Source organism: Microtus pennsylvanicus, chromosome 9 (assembly GCF_037038515.1).
Source record: "Microtus pennsylvanicus isolate mMicPen1 chromosome 9, mMicPen1.hap1, whole genome shotgun sequence".
In the NCBI taxonomy this organism is placed as follows: Eukaryota; Metazoa; Chordata; class Mammalia; order Rodentia; family Cricetidae; genus Microtus; species Microtus pennsylvanicus.
In genome coordinates, this window is record NC_134587.1 from 24,724,279 (window position 1) to 24,745,730 (window position 21,452).

General features: G+C 35.6%; 1 protein-coding gene across 1 annotated transcript in view; it reads right to left on the reverse strand.

Annotated features, from left to right (window-relative positions):
• Positions 1-21,452, reverse strand: part of Galnt13 (polypeptide N-acetylgalactosaminyltransferase 13) — a 474,675-nt gene that overhangs the window by 9,651 nt on the left and 443,572 nt on the right. The window contains exon 12 of the mRNA XM_075985188.1: positions 2,057-2,191. Within this exon, the coding sequence (XP_075841303.1) occupies positions 2,057-2,191 (135 nt within the window). The remainder of the gene's footprint in view (positions 1-2,056; positions 2,192-21,452) is intronic.

Genomic DNA, 21,452 nt, shown 5'->3' on the forward strand with positions numbered 1-21,452 from the left:
GAGAGAGAGAGAGAGAGAGAGAGAGAGAGAGAGAGAGAGAGAGAAAGTATGAGGACAACTTTGTGGAGCCAGTTCTCTCTCCAACGTTCTCAGTTCCAGCGTCTGAGCTCCAATCTCCAGTCTTGTACATTAAGTGTCTTTACCTGCTGAACCATGTCTCACTGATGACAGGAGAACTGTCATTATGTAAGTAGAACTCCAAAATTTATCTTCTAATGCATAAACATAAGAAGAAATGAAATGATGACAAATGTTTTTTGATAGGAAATTACTTGTTTACAATAAAAATTCTTAAAATGGATGGCATATTGTAAGAATCTCAGGAGTCCCCCAAAGTTTAATATATCTCAAAATTTAGAGTTCCCTAAAATATTACAGAAGAATAAAATTCTGAGAAGAAATATGCAAAATGTCTGTCTAGTTGTAAAGCTATGCTTTTACATTTCTTAAAAATATTACTTAGTATTCAATGTAAATGTTAATTATAGTAAAAAAGATATAAATGCAATTATTAGTAATATTATCAAAGTGGAGGAATTTTGCTTGTGACCATAGAAGCTATTGTTTAGCCAAGAGCTTCAGAAAATTTTAAAGACTGGGACATTATACAGAAATAAACACAGCTTTATCTTCTAAAATAATCTTTCTTTCTTAATACACATGTACTATATTTTACTGCTTATTGCAAAATCCTAATGATATTTTATGATTTGGGAAGATTTAAGTAGCAAGAACACAATGTTTTATTTAATAATAAACATTATTCACAGGACTCCTGTGCTCTTTTTCTCACAGAAGAGGTCAAATCAGAAAAGAGATTCAGATTCCACACTTGAATTCACTAGAGAGATGTCCTTTGGGCGGCTTAATGTAAAGTAAGGAGATAACAAATACCATTGTTTGAACAGTTCAAGTTCAGGAACATAAAATGGTGGTCAAATAAAGCATGAAAGGTATCAGTGGAGAGCATAATAATGCAGCATGATAGGATTCAAGGTTTTGTCTTTATGTCCCAGAAAATATCTGATATCCTCAGAGCCTGGCAATATCCAAAAATTAGGCTCCAAATATTCCTTGTGCAAGCATTTCTAATCTTGTAAGAACTGATCTATTTTTTTCTATTCAGCATATCAGCCCAGAAAGTATTGGAGTTTAAAATGGTATTCAAAATAAATTTTAAAATAAGATCTTGTTATTAGAGTAATGGTACCAGAGATATTGAAAAATAGGTTTTTGTGGAACACTGCATCTATAGAGTGTGTTTACTTTTATTACATTTTTATCTCATAAGAATATAGTCTAAGCTTTTGTGGAAGTATCAGTTCCTATTTAATATTGCCTAACATGGAACCCAATGATCAATTCATCTTCCAAAACCAAGAGATTTGAAAGAAATAAGAGTATTTTTGAGGATTAGTCTTTGAAAGAGAACACATCTCTTTTTTATTAGCTCCCTCTGATGGCTGAAGTAATTTTTGCACATGGCCTAAGTAAATCCTCAGAATTTTTTTTTAATTTATTTGTTTTCATTACTCTCCTCTCCTTCATTAGGGAATAATATGCTGTGAGGTGATTACTTGGCTAACTCTATTCCTAACTAGTGCTTTTGATTCTTCCACAAATCCTCTATAGTAAATAGAAATAGATTCCCTGTAATATTGTTTGCAAGAAAACGAAATGAATCTTGACAATCTTATCAGGTCTTTTAAGGGTTAGATTGAAAATTATAAACATCATATATTATAATGGAACAGGTTTAAAATACAAACATATTTCCATATTTTCCAATATGCAGATATTTACACTTACATCTCATGGAAGCATATCTTACTGGACGTACATTTGAAATATACATGAAGATAAAAATTTTTACCACATAAAATGATTTCATAGCACTAGACTAGTATGACAAAATCCAATTTATATGCTATGCCACCCCAATGTTATCTAAATATAATTACGCATTTTAAAATACATTTCTTCTTTGGCTTCTTTTTTAAAGAAAATAAACAAGCTTAAGTGATAAGTGATAAGTAAGTCATAGCAAACATCATACCTCAGCATCATATTCCCATAGCTGATTTCCTCTCATATGGTGGCATTTCAACATTATTACAGGTCCATTGAGTCTGGATACATCCAGGCACAAGTCATCAGTTCGAATTTCTTTGTCAGCAGTGTAAGAAAACACCTAAAAATAGAAAATTCAGCTAATAAAATAATATCGGTTTTATAAAACGCTCTGTTTAGCAAAGCTATCTGTGAACATCAGCATATTCTTCTATCCACACAGTTCAAGTCCTCTCTGTTGATCCTACAAAGGCTGCCTCATCTTGCTGTTAATTTGTCAGAGAGCAGGCTACAAGAACGCCATCTCCCTTAAAAGACTGAAAGCAATGAAGCTTTGATTTAACAAGTGTCATTAGTAAAAGCTTGTAAGCTGGCCTTGCATTTCCTATGTGATACATGCTTAATGGAGCAATGGAGCACAAACCTGTCAATTAATACTGGTTTGTAGACAGCAGAGAGCTTCAAAAGGACTGTCCTTCTTCTCTTCATCTCACTAGTTCCCTAAATCTATACAGTAAACTTTATAAAAGATTAAGTACATATTATAAATTTTATTAATGTTATCAGAAGGTTTATAAATATAGGATATTTATCTTTTCAAGATCTCAATAACCTTACATTCTACTGTAATATTCTTTCTTCTATGATTTTGGCTAATCTTGACAACATTAATTCTTTTCAAAATACCCTGGAAATGCCAAGGCAGATAATTGGCTCACCGGGAATTCAAATTGACTACAAATTTTATTATTTTGTATTAGTGTTAATAACTTATTCATAACATTAACTATTAAGGTTTCATGAGGAGTATTATGATCATAGTTATAAAATTAGCTCTCTTCTTTCGGCTATGATCAGCAAAGTTTAGTATTCTGTAGGTCCTTCTTTTTAATTTGAATATCAGAGGCAATACATTTAGAAAGGTCATCTCCAAGGTTTGTGTTTTACCAAGAATTCTGAGATCTTCTGGAGCCCTAAACTGCAGTCTAAACTACAGTCTTAAAATTACTGGCTAGACTATAGTCTTAAAAAGATTGCATAGCTGGAAGATGTAGCTCAGTGGAGGAGCATTGACTAACACATGTGGCTAAGCTCAACCCCTAGTACCTACAGAAAATTTGGCAATAATTAAGTTTAACCTACATTGTAAATATTTTTATTGGGAGATGAGAGGTTTCAGGAGGCTTAACTAAAACCGAAGACGTATGGCAATCCCTTGTAGGTTAATTTTTAAAAACCTATTACCTTGTAGATTAATTTTTAAAAATTAAAGTAAAATAATTAGAATTGCATTGGTAGATAATGCTGCTACTTGAAACCATGGACAATTAAACAACAAGACCAACCAATAGGCATTGGCTATCTCCCTATGACCTGCTAATCAGAAAGGTCTTGGAGGTGTCCATAACACCAGATGTAGTTGCTCTTATTTATCCGTCAGAACTTGATGATAAGACCCTATTCCATGGTTTGCATCTAAAGAAGACAAATCAAGCTAGAACCCAGCCATAACCCCCCCCCCATATGTTAACCTCAGTAGTTCTGGAGGGATAGGGTACCATGCAAGAGAAGTCAACAGAGCACTTGCTCTACAATGGACCCTGAACTCTACATAGCAGATCAACCGGTCAGGATGTGTCCATTTGTACAATAGGCTCATGATTGGTGTGGAATAACCAATCACTTTTTTTTTTTTGAGATTTGAGATGCACTCTACAAATGGAGTCAAATCAGGCTAAAATCTCTCAAAAAGTCATAGCATAGACCCTAAAGAGGAACCCATTACTGTTTTAGTAAATGGACACGTAAAACTGTTTTCTAAATACTATATTTATGAGCTTAGATTGTGTTCTCAGCCTTACCTAGATAAACTTCTTGCTGCCATGGACATCACTTAATGAAGAAGTTTATCTAGGTAAGGCTGAGACCCCCAATTAATGGTTCAGATAATGGTCACTGAAGGAGGTTTATTTCTCTTCAGTAATATACCCCCTGGTAAATTGTCCGTGATGTATTAATAACCTCACAGTCATGCATATATAAATGATTCTTATTGAAATGCAGTGAATTTTATAATAATAAAAAGCTCAGTACAATATGGGCACCGAGGTGGGAAAAATAATTGGTCCAGAGGATTATGAGGTAGATAAGACAGGAGAGGTGAATGAGGGGAGAATAGGATCAAAATAGTTTATATACATGTGTAAAATTGTCAAAACATAATTTAAAATTTTTAAAAAGTAGAAACAGCTTCCTGTACACAACTCAAAATTGCCTACTCTAACTGGATAATTTATTAATGAAGTTACTTAAATAACTGAATCGAGTTGTAAATCTACAGGAAATAAAATGTTGGAGAAATTTATTTTACTCATCATAGCACTAGGTCAATATCAAAAAATATTCTGCAAAATTGACAATTCTTTGCTTCAATGCTACTGTAAAAAAATATCCTAAAACTCAGGGGGGGAAGGAGTCATAGAGATCAGTAGGACACAGGTTCTAGGAAGGGGAAGAAAAGAGAATGGGAATGCTTTAACTGGGAATTAGAGAAGAGAATGTAATACACAGGAAGAGGGTAGAAGGAAAATTAAGTTATACCAAGGGTGTTTTAAAAATATAAGGAAACATATTATTTAATAAACATTTCTTAGATGCAGAGAGGGGGGGAGAATATTACACCACATTTAGTAATAATGGCTCCCTCAAGAGCCATAGACTATCTAACAAAAATCCAAGAGCCAGGCATGGGAAACTCCCCTTCATGTTTTGGTCAGAGATGTCTGAAAGACTGCCAAAATGATATAAGCTATCGCTATCACCTTTGGTTGCTCCCTAGAATTTAAGGTAAGAAACTAATATTAGTCAGGTTCTCTAGGCTAGTGCTTCTCAATATTCCTAACATTCTGGCCCTTTAATATAGGTCCTCATGTTGTGGTGATTTCCAATAATGAAATTTCTTTTGTTGCTACTTCACAAATGTAATTTCACTACTGTTATGAATATAAATATAATATAAATATGTATGTGTTCCTACGGGTTAGATAACCCTTGTGAAAGGGTCATTAGATACCCAAAGGGGTCACGAACCACATAGTGAGAACCTCTGCTTTAGAGGAATATAATCAATCAGATGAAATTTTATATATGTACACACATATATATATATAACACACATGTAAGATAACACAAGAACTGTCTTTCAATGGGATAACAGTTGTCTGCAGATGGTAATCTATCCAATTTCAAGTGGTCATTTTTTTATCACTTCTACATATGAGCAACATTCAGTGGGTGGATTCAGTAGGTTCTGAATGTTTGTATATGTGTTTATATACATAGATATGGAACACTAACAATTGTAGAAGAGGTAATAAATTTGAGAGGTCATAAAAGCGAAACCATAGGATTTAGAGGAAGGACAGGGGTAGAAATGAGGAAAATATACGGTATACTTTTATAAAAGTTTCAAACATTAAGTTAAAGCAAGATTAATTTGCTTTATGCATGATACGGTCTCTCATTTGTACCATCAATTATTTCAGGATTTTTGAGTCATTATAGAAAAAGTGTTGACATATTAGTTCACACATGCCTTTAATTTTTTGATTCAGAGCTTATTGGGTTTTCTTTCATATCTTCTATTGATCTGTATCTGTCATTTTCTGTTTTTGAACTATCCCTGATGTAATAGACACATAATACTTACTTTGGGTGTAGTGAAGCAAATATTTGAAATACCTGCCCGAGTTATGCTACACAGCATGCATTCAATAACTATTATTTAGTACTGTCCCAGTCTTGGAACAATTTCTCTCGTTGTGGATGTGGTTGTAGATTCCTACTTTGACAATCTACCATTGCTTGTCCATGCGTATGCCATGATTTCTGCTCAAGTATGTGAAGGAGAGGTGCTCATTTTTGGTGGCAGACTTTCCTGACAGCTTCACCTTGTACACTTCAAACATGCCTTTGATGTTTGGGACAACATTCAGACTCCTGTTGGATTTCCTAGGAAACCACTGTCCCCTGTGACTGTTGACTGCTGAGTATCTCAAGATTTCACAGTTGCTTTCAGTTGCTATTTGGAATTTCCAGTTCTGAATCTGCACAATTTGTTCCTCCACTATTGTAGCTGAAACCTTTATTCATTGAGCCATATTGTAAGATATGCTATCTCCAACTTAACATTATTTAACAACTGAAGTACCTTTCCCTATCACACATGCTGGTGACTGAGATAGATTTCCTTCATGGGAAAAGCTTTGTAATATGTTTTTACACACTCATACAAAAGGAAACTTCCACTTTTTCTACTACCCAACCATATGTCTTTACCAGTAGCAACCAGTACTTACTAGAACCAGAACTGAATCACAGAAACTCCTGATTTAACATGTTTCCAGTTTCCCGTTGTTAAATTGGCTTTAATACTGATTGAACTTAAAGTTCATTCATTTTAATTAAGCTAAGATGACTAGGATTCAATTATCTGTGTATCCTTTTTTCCACCAGACAGGATCAAATAGGAAGAATTTAACAATAATGGAACCCCCATACACGTAAGAAACTCTATGCACTATGATATATATTTATATATGTATATATATACATATATATATATCACTATTAAATTCTCCCCTTCTTTCACTGTACAATAAATTTTACATTTTTATCAGAATATATCAATTCATGGAACTGCAAAATATAAAAAGTCAAATCTTCAAATGTAAACACAATTTGTGACTGAAATTCAATACACATATTCAGGTAAAATTCTGGCCAAAACATCTTTTAGCCTTAGCATAAACGTTGAAAGAGAAAATCATGGTCTACTCTCAAGGGAAACATGATACTATGAATAGTGAGATGATATTCATAATAACAACAGCTTATCTGTTAGGGTCTGATCATCTATAGGTCAGATTGTATTATTTAGCAATTTAAGCCTCTCCTCTGGCCATTGCCTCTGTCTACTCTCAATTCTCATGGAGGACAATCAAATTTCATTTTTTAATTTATTTTACCTCCGACCACAGTTTCCCTACCCTCTTTCCTCCAAGTTTCTCTCTCTGCCCCCTACATCTACTCCTCTGTTTCTATTCAGAGAAGTACAGGGTTCCCACGGATGTCAACAAAGCATGGCGTATCGAGTTGTAGTAAGACTAAGTACCTCATCTTGTATTAAGGCTGGGCAAGGCAACCAAGTATGAGGAATAGGTTCCCAAAAGCCAGTGAAAGAGTCAAAGACAGATCCCACTTTCACTGTTAGTCCCATAAGAAGACCAAGCTACACAACCATCGCATATATGCATAGGATCTAGGTCAGTCAATAATATTACTCAAACATTCTCATTGTAACTGCTTCCTTTTTTCCAGTCTGGCAGTTTCAGAGCTCCTTGCACAGGGAGCATTTGAGTTTTTTTTTAGTTTCCATTTCGGATGTCTCTCACCATGTTGCTAAGAAGGTAGACAATGCATGTTCTAAGGCCTGAGAAGCTCTGAGAGTTGCTGACCACAGGCAGAGTCATTTGAATGCGGCAGAGCAGCTCAGACTCCTCATGTGGAATGGTCCAATCACCATCACTGCATGTGAGGCAGGTCTTAGACTGCTACATTTTCCCAGTAACAGACATGACACAACTCTCAGAATGGTGCCCTAGGTAATTCCCAGGGCCTTGCTTATTTATAATGGAAACAGTCAAGTCTTCCACACTGGTGTGGTTCCATGGTGCTTCATGTTGTCCAGTCCTGCAAAGCCTCTCTGATCATCGGTTCTCTCCTGACAGGGATAGCAACCTCCTCCTTCATAGAGAAGTCATTTAGTTTTATCCGCATTCCTATGCCTCCTGATATGCACCAAATGTGTCTTCTAAAATGACACGTGGCTTTAATATCACGTTCTTTGAAATGTGAATCTCTTTGAGAAATATGCTCATTAAACTTGTAATTGGCTGTCATGATATCCGTGTTAGAGGGGCCCTTCATCCAGAATGACTGGTGTCTTTAGAAGAGAAAGAGAAAGTGAGCCTTGGGAAGCTAAAGTAGAGCCTGGAGTAATTGTTTTATTGAACTTCTCCCTGGGTTCATAAAAAGATGCCCTCTCACGCTTTGCTTCTGCTTCCATGGCAACTAAAGCCGAACAATGCAGTAGTAAGCAGGTGTATGTCATTAGCAATGCAGTTATAGGTCCTTTTCAGAAGGGGTCTGGAGATGCTTGCCTGGGATTCCAGGTGTAACAGCCTGTCCTAATTGCCAGTGATCCGAGAGATGCTATAGCATGTAAGAATTGAAGGGTTAATTTGAAGTGGGACTCCATGATGAGTCTCTCCACTCCCTGGTCTATGAGGTAACCATCCAAAGCTGGACTTTATGGTAAAACAGTTGTTAGGGGCACCCTTGATCCTGTTATAACCCCTTGCCTATGTTCTGTATGAAAGTCCAATAAAATTAATTGATCTCACCAAGTTGGATTTATTACAGTCATACTTGGGTCAGTAATTGGTCCCGTCTTGGGTGATTGAGGATTTGCTTGCATCTCCCAGGAAAAGTTAACAGAAGACCGACATATTTAAAAACTGCAGAACACCCAGGATGAAAGCTACAGCAAGTTATTTAGGGTAGAAAAGATTCTCAGGAAGGTTGCTGAGGCACAAGGCACTTCTGACACCTTGATTTTAGCCTCCAGAATAATAATCTTCTGATGTTTTAAGACAGTATGTTGTGACAATTTGTCACAGTAGTCCTAGAAAACTAGTAGATCTTATGATCCTGAGTAGACTAAAGAATCTTAAAGGTATGGAATCAGTTCTTCAAACTGTTCTTCAATATTTTATATAAGATCCTGAGTTTATCCATCCATTCATCCATCCATCCAACCATCCTTATGGTTCTAGAAATTGAACCCAATCTTTTTATATACTAGGCCAGTGGTTATCAACCCATGGGTCACAACCATATTAACATACCTCTATCTCCAAAAGTATTAATATTATCATCCTTAACAGTATCAACATTACATTAATGAAGTAGCAAGAAAAATAATTTTATGGTTGGGGGTCACCACAACACAAGAAATTGTATTAAAGGGGCAAAGCATTAGGAAGATTGAGAACCATTGTACTAGGCAAATACTGTGTGGCCAATTTACATCCCTATATGAAGCATGCGATTTGGACTTTAAATGAGTTGAATCAACCAAAAATAGTAAACAGCTGGTAGTTATATTTTCCCAAAGCATCATGTCATTCATCTTCATCACAGCTTTCTGTTTGGATTCATCTTCAGAAGGTGACTTATTTTTTACTGTTACTAGGTATATTACTGATGTTATGATATCTTATTGAGGTCAGACAGACTCCTGTGGCTGAAGTGATGCCCTTAAAGGAATGAAATATACATAGGATGGCAGTTTATTGCAGCCTCAATTCTCTTCATTCTCGGCATTTATTTCAGAAAGGTAAGCCTTTTTTGTTATTTCTTATAAATATATAATTTGTTCTAATTTTACCAAGTTATAAGAATGGTTTTTATTATGTGAATGCTTTTATTTCACAGTATGAAAAATTAAGTCCATATTTTTGAAATAACATGTATAAAATCCTAATATATACATATACATCCATCCATGCATGTATGTATATATCTCACTCCTTTTAATTTAAACCCTTTACTGTGTTTTTTTTTCCTCTTAAATATTTAGCCTAAGAAGCAGAAGTTATACTTGGTTTTAACAGCACAAGCTGAAAAGGATAGAGATTTAATTCCTGCAAGAGGCCTTCAGCAAACAGCTCGGGAGCTGGGCGCCCTCTGGTGGTTTTGTATTGCCAAAAGCTATTTTTCTTTCCCTTATTCTTTCCTCTTAGCACTGCTTTCATTGTGTCCCATAGGTTTGAGTATGTTGTCTCTTTATTTTCATTAAATTCAAGGAAGACTTTAATTTCTTTCTTAATTTCTTCCTTGACCCAGGTGTGGTTCAGTATTTGACTGTTCAGTTTCCATGAGTTTGTCGGCTTTCTGTGGGTAGTATTGTTGTTGCCTTCTAACTTTAATCCATGGTGATCAGATAGGACACAGGTGGACACTGATATTTTTTTGTATCTGTGGAGGTTTCCTTTGTTTCCAAGTATGTGGTCAATTTTTGAGAAGGTTCCATGAGCTGCAGAGAAGAAGGTATATTCTTTCCTATTTGGGTGGAATGTTCTATAAATGTCTGTTAAGTCCATTTGCTTCATTACCTCCAATAATTCTCTTAATTCTCTATTATTCTTAGCTGAACATCAGATAAACAAATATTCAATTTGCTTCTTTCCAGCGATTTTTATAAATTTGAATTTGAAAAATTTGGAATAAACACAGACTATTGAGTATGCATTCGAACAGTCCACAGTATATAGGAATTAACTTTATTATAAAAATTGTGATTTTCTTGTATTTAGTTTCTATTTTATACAGAGCTTCCTGTTGCATTCTTTGGAGTGTTTACTACAGAATTTTTCAGGTAAAGGGTTGTTCATATTATCATATGATAATATGCCAATTGCTTCACTTTTAATGGGCAAATGTGACAAAATTAAAATACAGTAACTCCACCCTTAGCTCTTTACAAATATTTTCCCCTGTTAACATTCTGACCCTTATATACAAATCACAGTTTATTTAGTTGGTTAGAATGTGTACCCTCTGGGGCTCTCTTTAGATATTTTGAGTGCAGGTAGTATCTGAGGTAAGTCAATAAACATCCAGAAGGATAAACTATAAGATAAAACACCCATGCTTGCAGGAAAGTAAGATAAAAATTCATAGAAAATTGTTTAGCAAAGAGTTAGACTTTTAGGAAGATATAATTTATTTCTTAAAGCATTCTCTCTGTGTCTCTTTTTCTGTCAGTCTGTCTCTCTCTGTCTCTCTGTCTCCTTCTCTGTCTCTGTGTGTCTCTATCTCTGTGTGTTTGTGTGTGTGTGTGTGTTAGAGAGAGAGACAGACAGAGAGAGAGAGAGAGAGAGAGAGAGAGAGAGAGAGAGAGAGAGAGAGAGATTTTGATTATCTTGAAATAAACATAGACAGATTGGAGCTCCTCAGTGAAGCTTCAGTAGAGTTTCCCTACTGAAAAAGGGTGATTCCTTTTCCAAAGCCCTAATTAATTCAAACTTCATGTGCAGACTGTTAGCCAAGTGGTTTGTGTATAGGAGTGTATAATATATTTAGCTCCCAATTGTGAACCTTAAGGGAGCCTTATGGATTTAGATAATACTTGTAGTGTATTATATCTTTAATGGTCTAAAATTCTATTGCTAAAAGTAAGATTGGAGATGGGTCCATCTGTAAGATACTTGATGTGTCAGCATGAAAGACTCTGGAATAATGACCTCTAATTTCCAGAAGCATGAGGATGTGTGCACAGACAGATACACCCAGATATACACATATCCACGTATATATACAGGCCCATGCACACACAATACACCCAGATATACACATATCCACGTACACATACAGGCCCATGCACACACAATACACCCAGATATACACATATCCACGTATACATACAGGCCCATGCACACACAAAAATGGGATGTAGGTGTGTTCCCTAATGCAATGACCTCATCTTGTTTTCAACATCACTTATAAAATCTTAACTCCTGCTCTTTTCTTCTATATATAACTTTATGTAACTGCTGTTCCTTTTCGTATGCCCAGAAAATTATCTCATTCATCCTCGCTGATATGCTGTGTATGAAATCCTTCCTTCTCCATTTTGCCAAGGAAAATGAAGACAAACATTCCTTTATTTCTTTTTCACTGAGTCTATATGAACATGCTTCACCAGACAGCTTGTCTTCATTGTACCACTGATAGATAGATATCATCTCTGTACACTTTGATACAGGAAGTATGAAAAGAATAGACTTTAGAAAATTACACAGCCACGGGGCTTTTGAGATACATTACTTTCCAGAACTAGACACTGTGACTGAAAAGTCTTGGTTTCCTTATCTGGGGAAAATGATAAAAATGTCTTATGTTTGACAGTTGTATTCAAGAAGTAAACTATGAAACCAAGAAGACCTCAAGAAATACCTGAATAGTCATGGTCATCTGTGGTACATTCAAGTAAAATACTGCTTGGTTGCCTCCTATCTTAAATTTTCCGCTTAAAAACTATGTTTATTGGGAAAAAAAGGAACATACTCTCACAATGATAGTACTAAGAGTGTGTTTCAATCTCTGAAAATTCCTAAGAATAAGCTACTACTAGTCTATATTTCTGGCAGTATTGGAATGAAAACCATCTGTCTTTGAAATATCTGACTTCACTTTGTAGAAAAAAGAACAAGAATATAAGATAATGCAAAAAGGAGCATACATTAAACAAATAAAAACTATGACTGATATTTATGTTTCCATTCTAGGTGACTGTTGATGTCTCCCATTTAAAATAATATAGATAATAAAGTGTATGCCTTCTGAACATTTCGTTCCCCTAAATGGCTTTAAAATATCCATGTTATGTTCCTGAAGAATTAATGAATATAAGTAAAAAAGTTAAGTCCGATTGAAACCATTTCCAAACTATTTCCAACTAGGTCTCATTGTATTTGCAAATGCTGCTTGGTTGTGATTGTTTTACAATATACAGATGGCACAAGGATCCTATGCTCTGGTGCATTGTCCTACATAAAGTCCTTCCCTTGAGTATGAGGCTGTGGCTATGACAGAAAAGCCACTCCAGGATGGGGTTATGTAAGATGTTATGTAAGACCTCAAACTAGAGAGCAGTGTAGCTGCTACTGCTTGTGGATGATTTGACTGTTTGGAAGAAGCCCATGTGGCAAGCTGCTGAAGGTAGGCTCTGTCTGTTGAAAGACTTACTGGCAGGAAACTCTAAAACAGAGAAAGAAACATGGGGACAGTCCTATGCTTACAAGAGAGTGAATTTTCACAATGAATAGGAAGACTAGAAAGTAATCCATAGATTTAACCAAAACTTTTCTCAAAATCCTGACTACATATATGTGAATCTTAGAGTCAATTCAGGCACCTGAATTTTAAAATCTCAGAAGTGTATTAGATTTAGTCAAACCACATATGCCTTTGTTAATAGCTAAATTTATCATATTAGCATCTATGTATAAAAACTTTCCCTCCATTTAAACTGCCTCCAACTGTTTTCTCTGTTTTTGTTGTATAAAATTGCTGTAATAAATATTATCATCACTGGCAATAAAAGCAATTTTTTGAAATAAGGTTTTTCTATGGCCTCCTGGCTGCCCTGGAATTTGCTATGTAGATTAGGATGGTCAAATTATTTTTCTGTTGCTATTTTCTAATTTTTTTCAAAATTGCATTATTTCTTAAGAATTATTTGCAGAAGAAGAAAAGTAAACCCATGGGTAGGATAGTGCTTACTCATGGGCAGGAACACACACACAAGCACACACACACACACACACACACACACACACACACCTCTTAAGATTCTCTCATTGATTAGCACCATGGCAAATATTGTCAGAAAAAAAAAAGGCGATGCTCCACAAAGGAAGCTGATGCACCATTCTCTTTAATATTACTAGAATGAATATGCTTCAAGACCATGATTGGGGCATGTGAAGTGAAAACATTATACAGAAGCAATGGTGTATATGGATATTTAATCCCAAATGAATGGTGGTAGAAGATGGATAGATATATAAGTAATCGATATAGATAGATGATGACAGTGATGACAGATAGACGATAGATAAATCGATAGATAGACCATAGATGTATAACAGATATAGATAAAAAAACGAAGGTGGAAACAGGAGACCAGAAGAATAACTTCAGAGATGAGACAGCCTTTATCATCAGAGTACCCCTGTAAAATTCCCTATGAGGATTCTCAGCAAATTTTCATTAAAAAAATATGTGGTGGTTTGAATAAGAATTGTCCCTATATACTCAAATATATGAATGCTTCGTCTTTAGGGAGTGGCACTACTTGAGAAAGATTAGGAGGTGTGGCCTTGTTGGAGGAAGTGTGTCATTGTTGGTGAGGCTTGGGGTTTCAGAAGCCAAGGCCAAGCCTAATAAGTCTCCTCTTCCTGCTGCCTGGGGATACAGACAGAGAAATTTCTACTACCTCTCCAGCACCATGTCTGCCTGCATGTGATCATACTTTCCACCATGATGATAATGAACTAAATCTCTAAAAAACTATAAGTCAGCCTAAATTAAATGTTTTCCTTTATAAGAGTTCTCATGGTCATGGTATCTCTTCAAAGCAATAGAACACTGCCTAAGACTAAAGAAAATGTTTTTTAAAATAAACCTTTAAGGATAACAAGCCTTTTCATTTCATGTGATTTAGGTCAGGATAGTGTATGTGGCAGGGGTCGGAAGAGCCATCATCAGAAACTTCGAGCTTTAAGTTACATTACAGAATGCTTAGCTATGTGGGGAGAAAACACTAGCTATCTGCATGGCCGTGTGACCTCATTCAGGCTATAGTACAAGACCTAACCATAACAAATTGCTCTGGCAGATATATGACCTTTAATGTCCATATTGATATAGGCATACAGATGTAAACAAAAGCATATATAGTTTCAACTGCTGAGATAAAACGCCAGGACCAAAAGCAAATCAAGTTGGGAGGCAAGGGTTCATTTTAACTTATATTTTCACATCACAGTACAAAAATGAGGTAAACCATTGAAGAAGCTCAAGTAGGAAGGAACCTGGAGGTAGAAATTGATTCAGAGGCCATGAAGGAGTGCTATTCACTTGTTTGCCTTTTTTATAGCAAGCAGGACCACTAGCCCAAGAGAAGCATTGCCCACAGTGAGTCAGGCCCTCCAACATCAACCAACAATCAAAGAAAAGTACTACAGGTTTGCGCACAGGCCGCTTTGATTGGGGCATTTTCTCTTTGGAGCTTCCTTCCTTCAAAATTTCTCTGGGTAAGGTGATGTTGACATGAAAGTATGTGTGTTTATGTATCCATGTAAATTATCTGTTTAATGATGACAAATTAATGGCATAATCTGATATGCTTTGTGAAGATTATTTGTTTGCAATTTTTGTAACATTTATCTTCAAAGAATTTTACTCCTTATAAGATCATTTCCTTAAAGGATTATCTGATATATATTTATCTAACATATACTATATATATTTATATATATTAGATAAATTATTATAATATTTCTATGGTATAAATACATACATTCCATTTATTATTTACAGCTACCTCATATCTTTGAAGGCAGACTACACTTACACATGATTTAAAAATGTTAACTTCTCAACTCAACACAATATTTCTTTAGGTCCAAATAATACTATTTTTTTCTTTGTAGTTCCAAGCTTAAAGATTTATTTATATCATTTTATATTGTTGGATACAAAGAGAACAATCCTTTTACTCCAGATTGCTCTATATGAAAGCAGTTTATCAGGTAGATGATCCCAAGAAAAATCAGTACTAGATTAGGAAAGGTCAGAACACACCCCACACCCCAAAAATGACACACTTTCATAACATCAGACTCTGCATAGCTCAGCATAGTCCTGGGTGTGTCCTCAACAAGTGTAGAAAAGTCACCTCAGAGACAGGTGCTCAATCCATGCATATTATTTGTCTCAAATTTATTTGCTATATGTGCTTATTGGTGTAGTTGAGGGGAATAGAATTGAATAATACCTTAGGTTGCCTTGGTAAGCAAAACAAGCTCTGAAAATGAAAACCCTCAGTCAATGAGGCAAAGGAATTGACATTCTGATGCTGAGCTGGAATCCAGTGGAAAATGAGAAAATGAACAGGATTTGGAAGCGCATCTGTGTACTATGCTCTAGTTAAGCCTACAGCTATAATTTAAACTCTATTGCATATTGATGCTTCTGGGTGTATATGGATGGTAGACTACTTGGTTATCATGCAGGATTCCTTGGAACCAATCCTTAACATTCCCCAACAAACAGGGCATGCTGATGGACATCCAGATCATCAGCTATCAAGGGATGGGGATGTGAAATTCCCCTCTGTATGTTGTGAATATGTTTTGTTACCATTGGTTAATAAAACAGTTCCTTTGGCCTATGGCAGGGCAGAATATAGGTAGGTGGGAAAACTAAACTGAATTCTTGGAGAAAGAAGGTGGAGTCAACCAGATGCCATGTTGCTGCCAAAGGAGAAGGATGTTAGAATCTCACCAATAAGCCATAGCCTGTGGTGATACACAGATTAATAAAAATGGGTTAATTTAAGATGTAAGAGCTAGCTAGAGATATATCTGAGCCATTGGCCAAATAATGTTGTAATTAATATTGTCTCTATGTGATTATTCAGGTCTGAGATGCCAGAAAACAAAAGAACAGTTTCCATTTACATAATGGTGCACAACATGGGATAACACACATCCACATAAAACCTAAAAAAGGTTTTTTAAGTACTTCTAAACACACAAAAAGGGTGACAAGTGTAGCTTCTTGATAGCTGAATTTTTCAGATAGGCTTTGTTTGCTGGCAGCAAGCAGAGGCATGGCTTCTTTAAGAGCTGGTTTCCTGGTTCCTCATGATGGCAAGAATGGCTCTGGCAACATAGATTCCCTAAATCCCTAGAGGTGGAGTGGTGAGGATGGTTTGCAGAGTCATGTACCTCCACCATGTTGTACTGGATGGATCAAAAGGCAAAGCCACAACTTTAGTCCTATACATGCTTCTTAGCATTTTCAGAAACTGTCCTGGTCAATTAAGGAGTATAGATACAAAATAATGAGACATTAAGACAAAAATAAACCTCTGAACAGGTCATTATATGTTTAAAATATGTACATAGGATCAAGAAAAAATGGGTATAGGCAATTATAGAAAAATAAAACAAAGTCTTGTGTAGCTCATTTAAAAATGTAGTGTATAGTTAAGAAATACAGATTAATAGTCATTTATAGCAGTCAAACTTTTAATTGTGTTAGTTAGATTTTCTAGATATATGGAGATACATTTTAATTAGATAGATAATCTTCAACACTTCAAAGACCTACAAAATATAACTTATAAAATGTTTTAAGAATTTGGACTTTTCTCAACAATGAGACATGTCTGCTTCTGGCATTACCAATTACTTCAGAGAGATTGGTGGGCATTGAAGAAACTTATTATGAAATTTGCCTTCAATGTGATAAGGATAGTCATTTGAGCAAGAAACTGTTCTTGCCTGGAATGCCTAACAGAATGCTGTTTAAACTTGACTTGTAGGACCCACATAAAAATTACTGCTGAACTTGCCTAAGGAAGGTGAGACAGTTCTTCAGGGTTCCAGATCCCTGAAAGAGCCTGCCAGTCATTCTGCAGCACACAGAAGAAAGTTACTGACAAAATGACAACACAGATGAAATGGCCTTTCAAATTTCTTGCTTCATGGAAATGTCTGCCAGATACTATCAGCCTGTAGACTGAAGATGGATGCCCCAATGTGACAGAAGAACTTTGGTTGACTGTCCAGGCAGCGTTATGTCTCTGTCAATTCTAGAGCTTTAGAAGTTGCTTAGAATGCAATTCCTGCTTACTTATGTAATATTATATCCTTCTGGAGTCTTTGATGGAGTTGAAGACAGTTATAGATAGAGAGTTTTCCTTAGTTGTAATAAAAGATAAATTAGATCTTAAAATTTAGACTCACAAAGAAATATTGTAACTGTAATTCTTGCTTGACAAATGTTTTGCTCTATGCAATTTTACTATGTTAAAGTTAAAACCTTCCTTTTTATTGAGACAGAAAAGGGGGGATGATGTGGAATTTCTCTCTGTATGCTATGAATATGTTTTATTACTATTGGTTAATAAAGAGCTACTCTGGCCTAGGATATGACAGAATATAGGTAAGACGGAAAGCTAAACTAAAAGCTGGGAGAGAGAAGGTGGAATCCAACAGATGCCATGTAGCTGCCAAAGGTTAAAAATGTCAGAATCTTACTGGTAAGCCACAACCTCATGAAGATACACAGATTAATGGAAATTGGTTAATTTAAGTTGTAAGAGATAGAAATATACCTGAATCATTGTCCAAACAATATTGTAATTAATGTAGTTTCTGTGTGATTATTTGGGTCTGGCAGCTGGAAAACTAAAGTGCAGTCTCAATTTAAAGGATGGAGATAAGAGCCTCAGAGGATCTGAAGTGCAGAATCATTCTGTTATTAAAGTCTGTATATTTGAGAAAGTCAGTTGATGATTTATTTTCTTGACTCACTAAGTGTACAGAAAGTTCAGTTATCTTTGGTAGTTTGATTAGACCATGGCACTTTTCCCCACCGAGAAATGGTAGAGCATTTGTTTCTTATACTGTGAAGGCAATAGATTGAACTCACTGGCATGGCAACTTCTCAAAATTCCTTTGATCATTCCATAGATACAATGATCCTGAGATATGTCTCTGAATTTTTGTCATAAAATAAAACAAAATTGTTTTGGAATGTTACAACTATATGTAGTACTTTACCTTTTCAGATAAAGTAAACATCCCACATGTTCCTAGGGAATATCAACTGGAGGGTGGCAATGGATCCACATCTATCCAGTAGACTTCCATTAGAAGATTAAGAATTATAACAGACTCTAGGCAGTTCCCATGGTAACTCACAGAAGCCTTTTTCCTATACTGGAAATATATCATTTCTGTACAATACCACATGTAGTTTCTTGCTTTGTATTGGATCAAACCTTTTGATAACAGAATAAAAGAAACAAATTGAAAAAATATTCTATGCTCTGTCCCCGCTTGCTGTGAAATTGTACTTCGTCACCAAGTATCAAAAATAAAAAGCCTTTTTTATTTGGTCTGTATTCACCATGCCATTTTTAATAACAAAAGTGCATGTCCAAGTGTTTATGTGAGGATTATTACGAATAGCTTACAGGTTATCCTTCCATAATCTTTCTACTCTACCCTGTTTCTATTTTGTTCCCTTAAATGAAATTTCCCTTCCTGACATTTATAACCCATTAAAATAGTTTCTCTATTTATAAACTTTAACTTTCCACTGTTCAGCTCCAGACCTGCAATTTAGTTCATGGCAGTAACTCTGCTGTTATTTCTTATGCTTAGTTCTTTTCTTGCTTGTTACTTTGTGAAACCTCTTAGACTATGAACTTCATCAGACCTGGTTCTGAATGCCCCTTTTTCTTTCTATGTTCTTATCTACCAAAATATAGGTAAGTAAGACATCACTTATGATGAGCCTAGAGATCTAATATTTTATTCGTTTCAGAAATGCTGAGATAAAATATATTTTTACCTATTTGGCTTATAATAAGAATCAAAATATGCATGAATAAATAAATAAACATATACACACTACATGTATCATAGTCTATTACAGTTGTATATGTACAATTTGACAACACTTGCATTTAACTTAATAATAAATGATTGGTAGCACTGAGATAGAGTCACAAATTTGAAATATTTTTACTTATGTTTAAACATTTAAAACAAAAGAATTCTATCAAGCAGACAATAAAATAGATGTATAAAATGGGTGGATAATGAAACTACTTAATAAAATTTGTATATAAAAGGACATTTTATTTCCTCTGCATAACATATTATATGACATTCATAAGGTTTTGAAATGATTTAAATGAAGATACATATCCAAGATGACTGAGAATCAAGCCAGCTATTTTGCTGACTTCTTTAAGATGGTACAATTAAAATTTAAAAGGTTACTCTGGCGATAGGTGGAGATAAAGACAGAGACCCACATCAGAGCACTGGACTGAGCTCCCAAGGTCCAGTTGAAGAGCAGAAGGAGGGAGAAGATGAGCAAGAAAGTCAGGGCGGCGAGGGGTTGGTCCACCCACTGAGGCAGTGTGCCTGATTTAATGGGAGCTGACCAAATCCAGCTGGACCGGGACTGAACGAGCATGTGATCAAACCAGACTCTCTGAATGTGGCTGCCAATAGGGGCAGACTGAGAAGTCATCGATAATGGCACTGGGACCTGTTTCTACTGCATGTACTGGATTTTTGGGACCCCAGTCTATTTGGATGCTCACCTTCCTAGACCTGGATGGAGGTGGGAGGGCCTTGGACTTCCCACAGGGCAAGGTTCCCTGATCTCTCTTAAGGAGAGAGGGGGAGGGAGGAGAAGGAGTGGGGGAGTGGGAGGGGAATGGGAGGAGGGAAGGAAGTGTAAATTTTTGCATGGAAAAAAATACAAAGAAATATAAGTTAAAAAACATAAAAAAAAATTTAAAAAAACTGAATCTGTTTCCTGGGACTCACATGATGGAAGGACAGAACCATTTTCCACTACATCCTGTTGTCAGCTAAACACACAAACACACATGAATCTTGCCAAGGACACACGGGGGGGGGGGGGCGAAGAGAAAGTGTAAATAAATGTATGATGAAAAAGTATCTCTTCGCCAATAAGAAAGAATAAAGGCAAATATTATTTGAAATACGTTATTTCCAGTCTATACATGAAAATATTAAGAAAATGGCAGTCATAAAAATACTTGCTACATTTCTGACACGGGGCAATATCTATGTTGTGTAGTATGCATCCAGATGAGAAGAGAAAAATCAACCTTCTCAAACCTCAGGAGCAACCACTGTGGTTGCAACCTCACAACCTTAAGGAGCATGATGGAAATCCATGCGAGTACAGTAAAGGCAATCTCTGGGTGGAATCCTACTTATCGGCTTCCAAACTGGATTCCTCCCCTTAGTCATTCCTCTACACTGGAAAGGTACTTAATAAACTCCTCCTGAGTAAAATCTAGACAACAGTGCTGTGTACCTTAACAATGGTTATGCAAATGACAGGGACATGCACATTAAGGTTGTCCCATGATGACTTGTCCTGATCAGTCACTACTCCTATTAAACTCATAAATTTGAAAAGTGGCAGTTTCTCTTTATTCATACTTCTAATGTTGTATAATACTCGATATTGCAAGTTTATTTCAAGCTTATATCCATAGCAGTAAGTATGGATTCTCACCAATTTTTAGGTAAAAGGATAAGAGCAGTGGTTCTCAACCTAGGAGCCAAAAGACTGCTTCAGAGAGGTTGCATATCAAACACAAGATATCAGATTCATACAAGTAAAAAAACTAAAGTCATGAATTTGCAATGAAAATATTTTTTATGGTTGGAGACCACCACAGTTTGAAGGACTGAATTTAAGTGCTGTGGCATGCAGAAAGTTAAGAACCATTGATATAGAGTCTCTTCTAAAACAAGGAAATTGTGCAAATAATGTTAAATGTTAAACCCTGGAAGATCAAATTAAATTACACTTCATCCACTGAAACATGACTGATGCAGGGCAAGATTACATTAGTAAAAGCATATCTGATAGAAGACAAATAAATTATGTTTAAATTT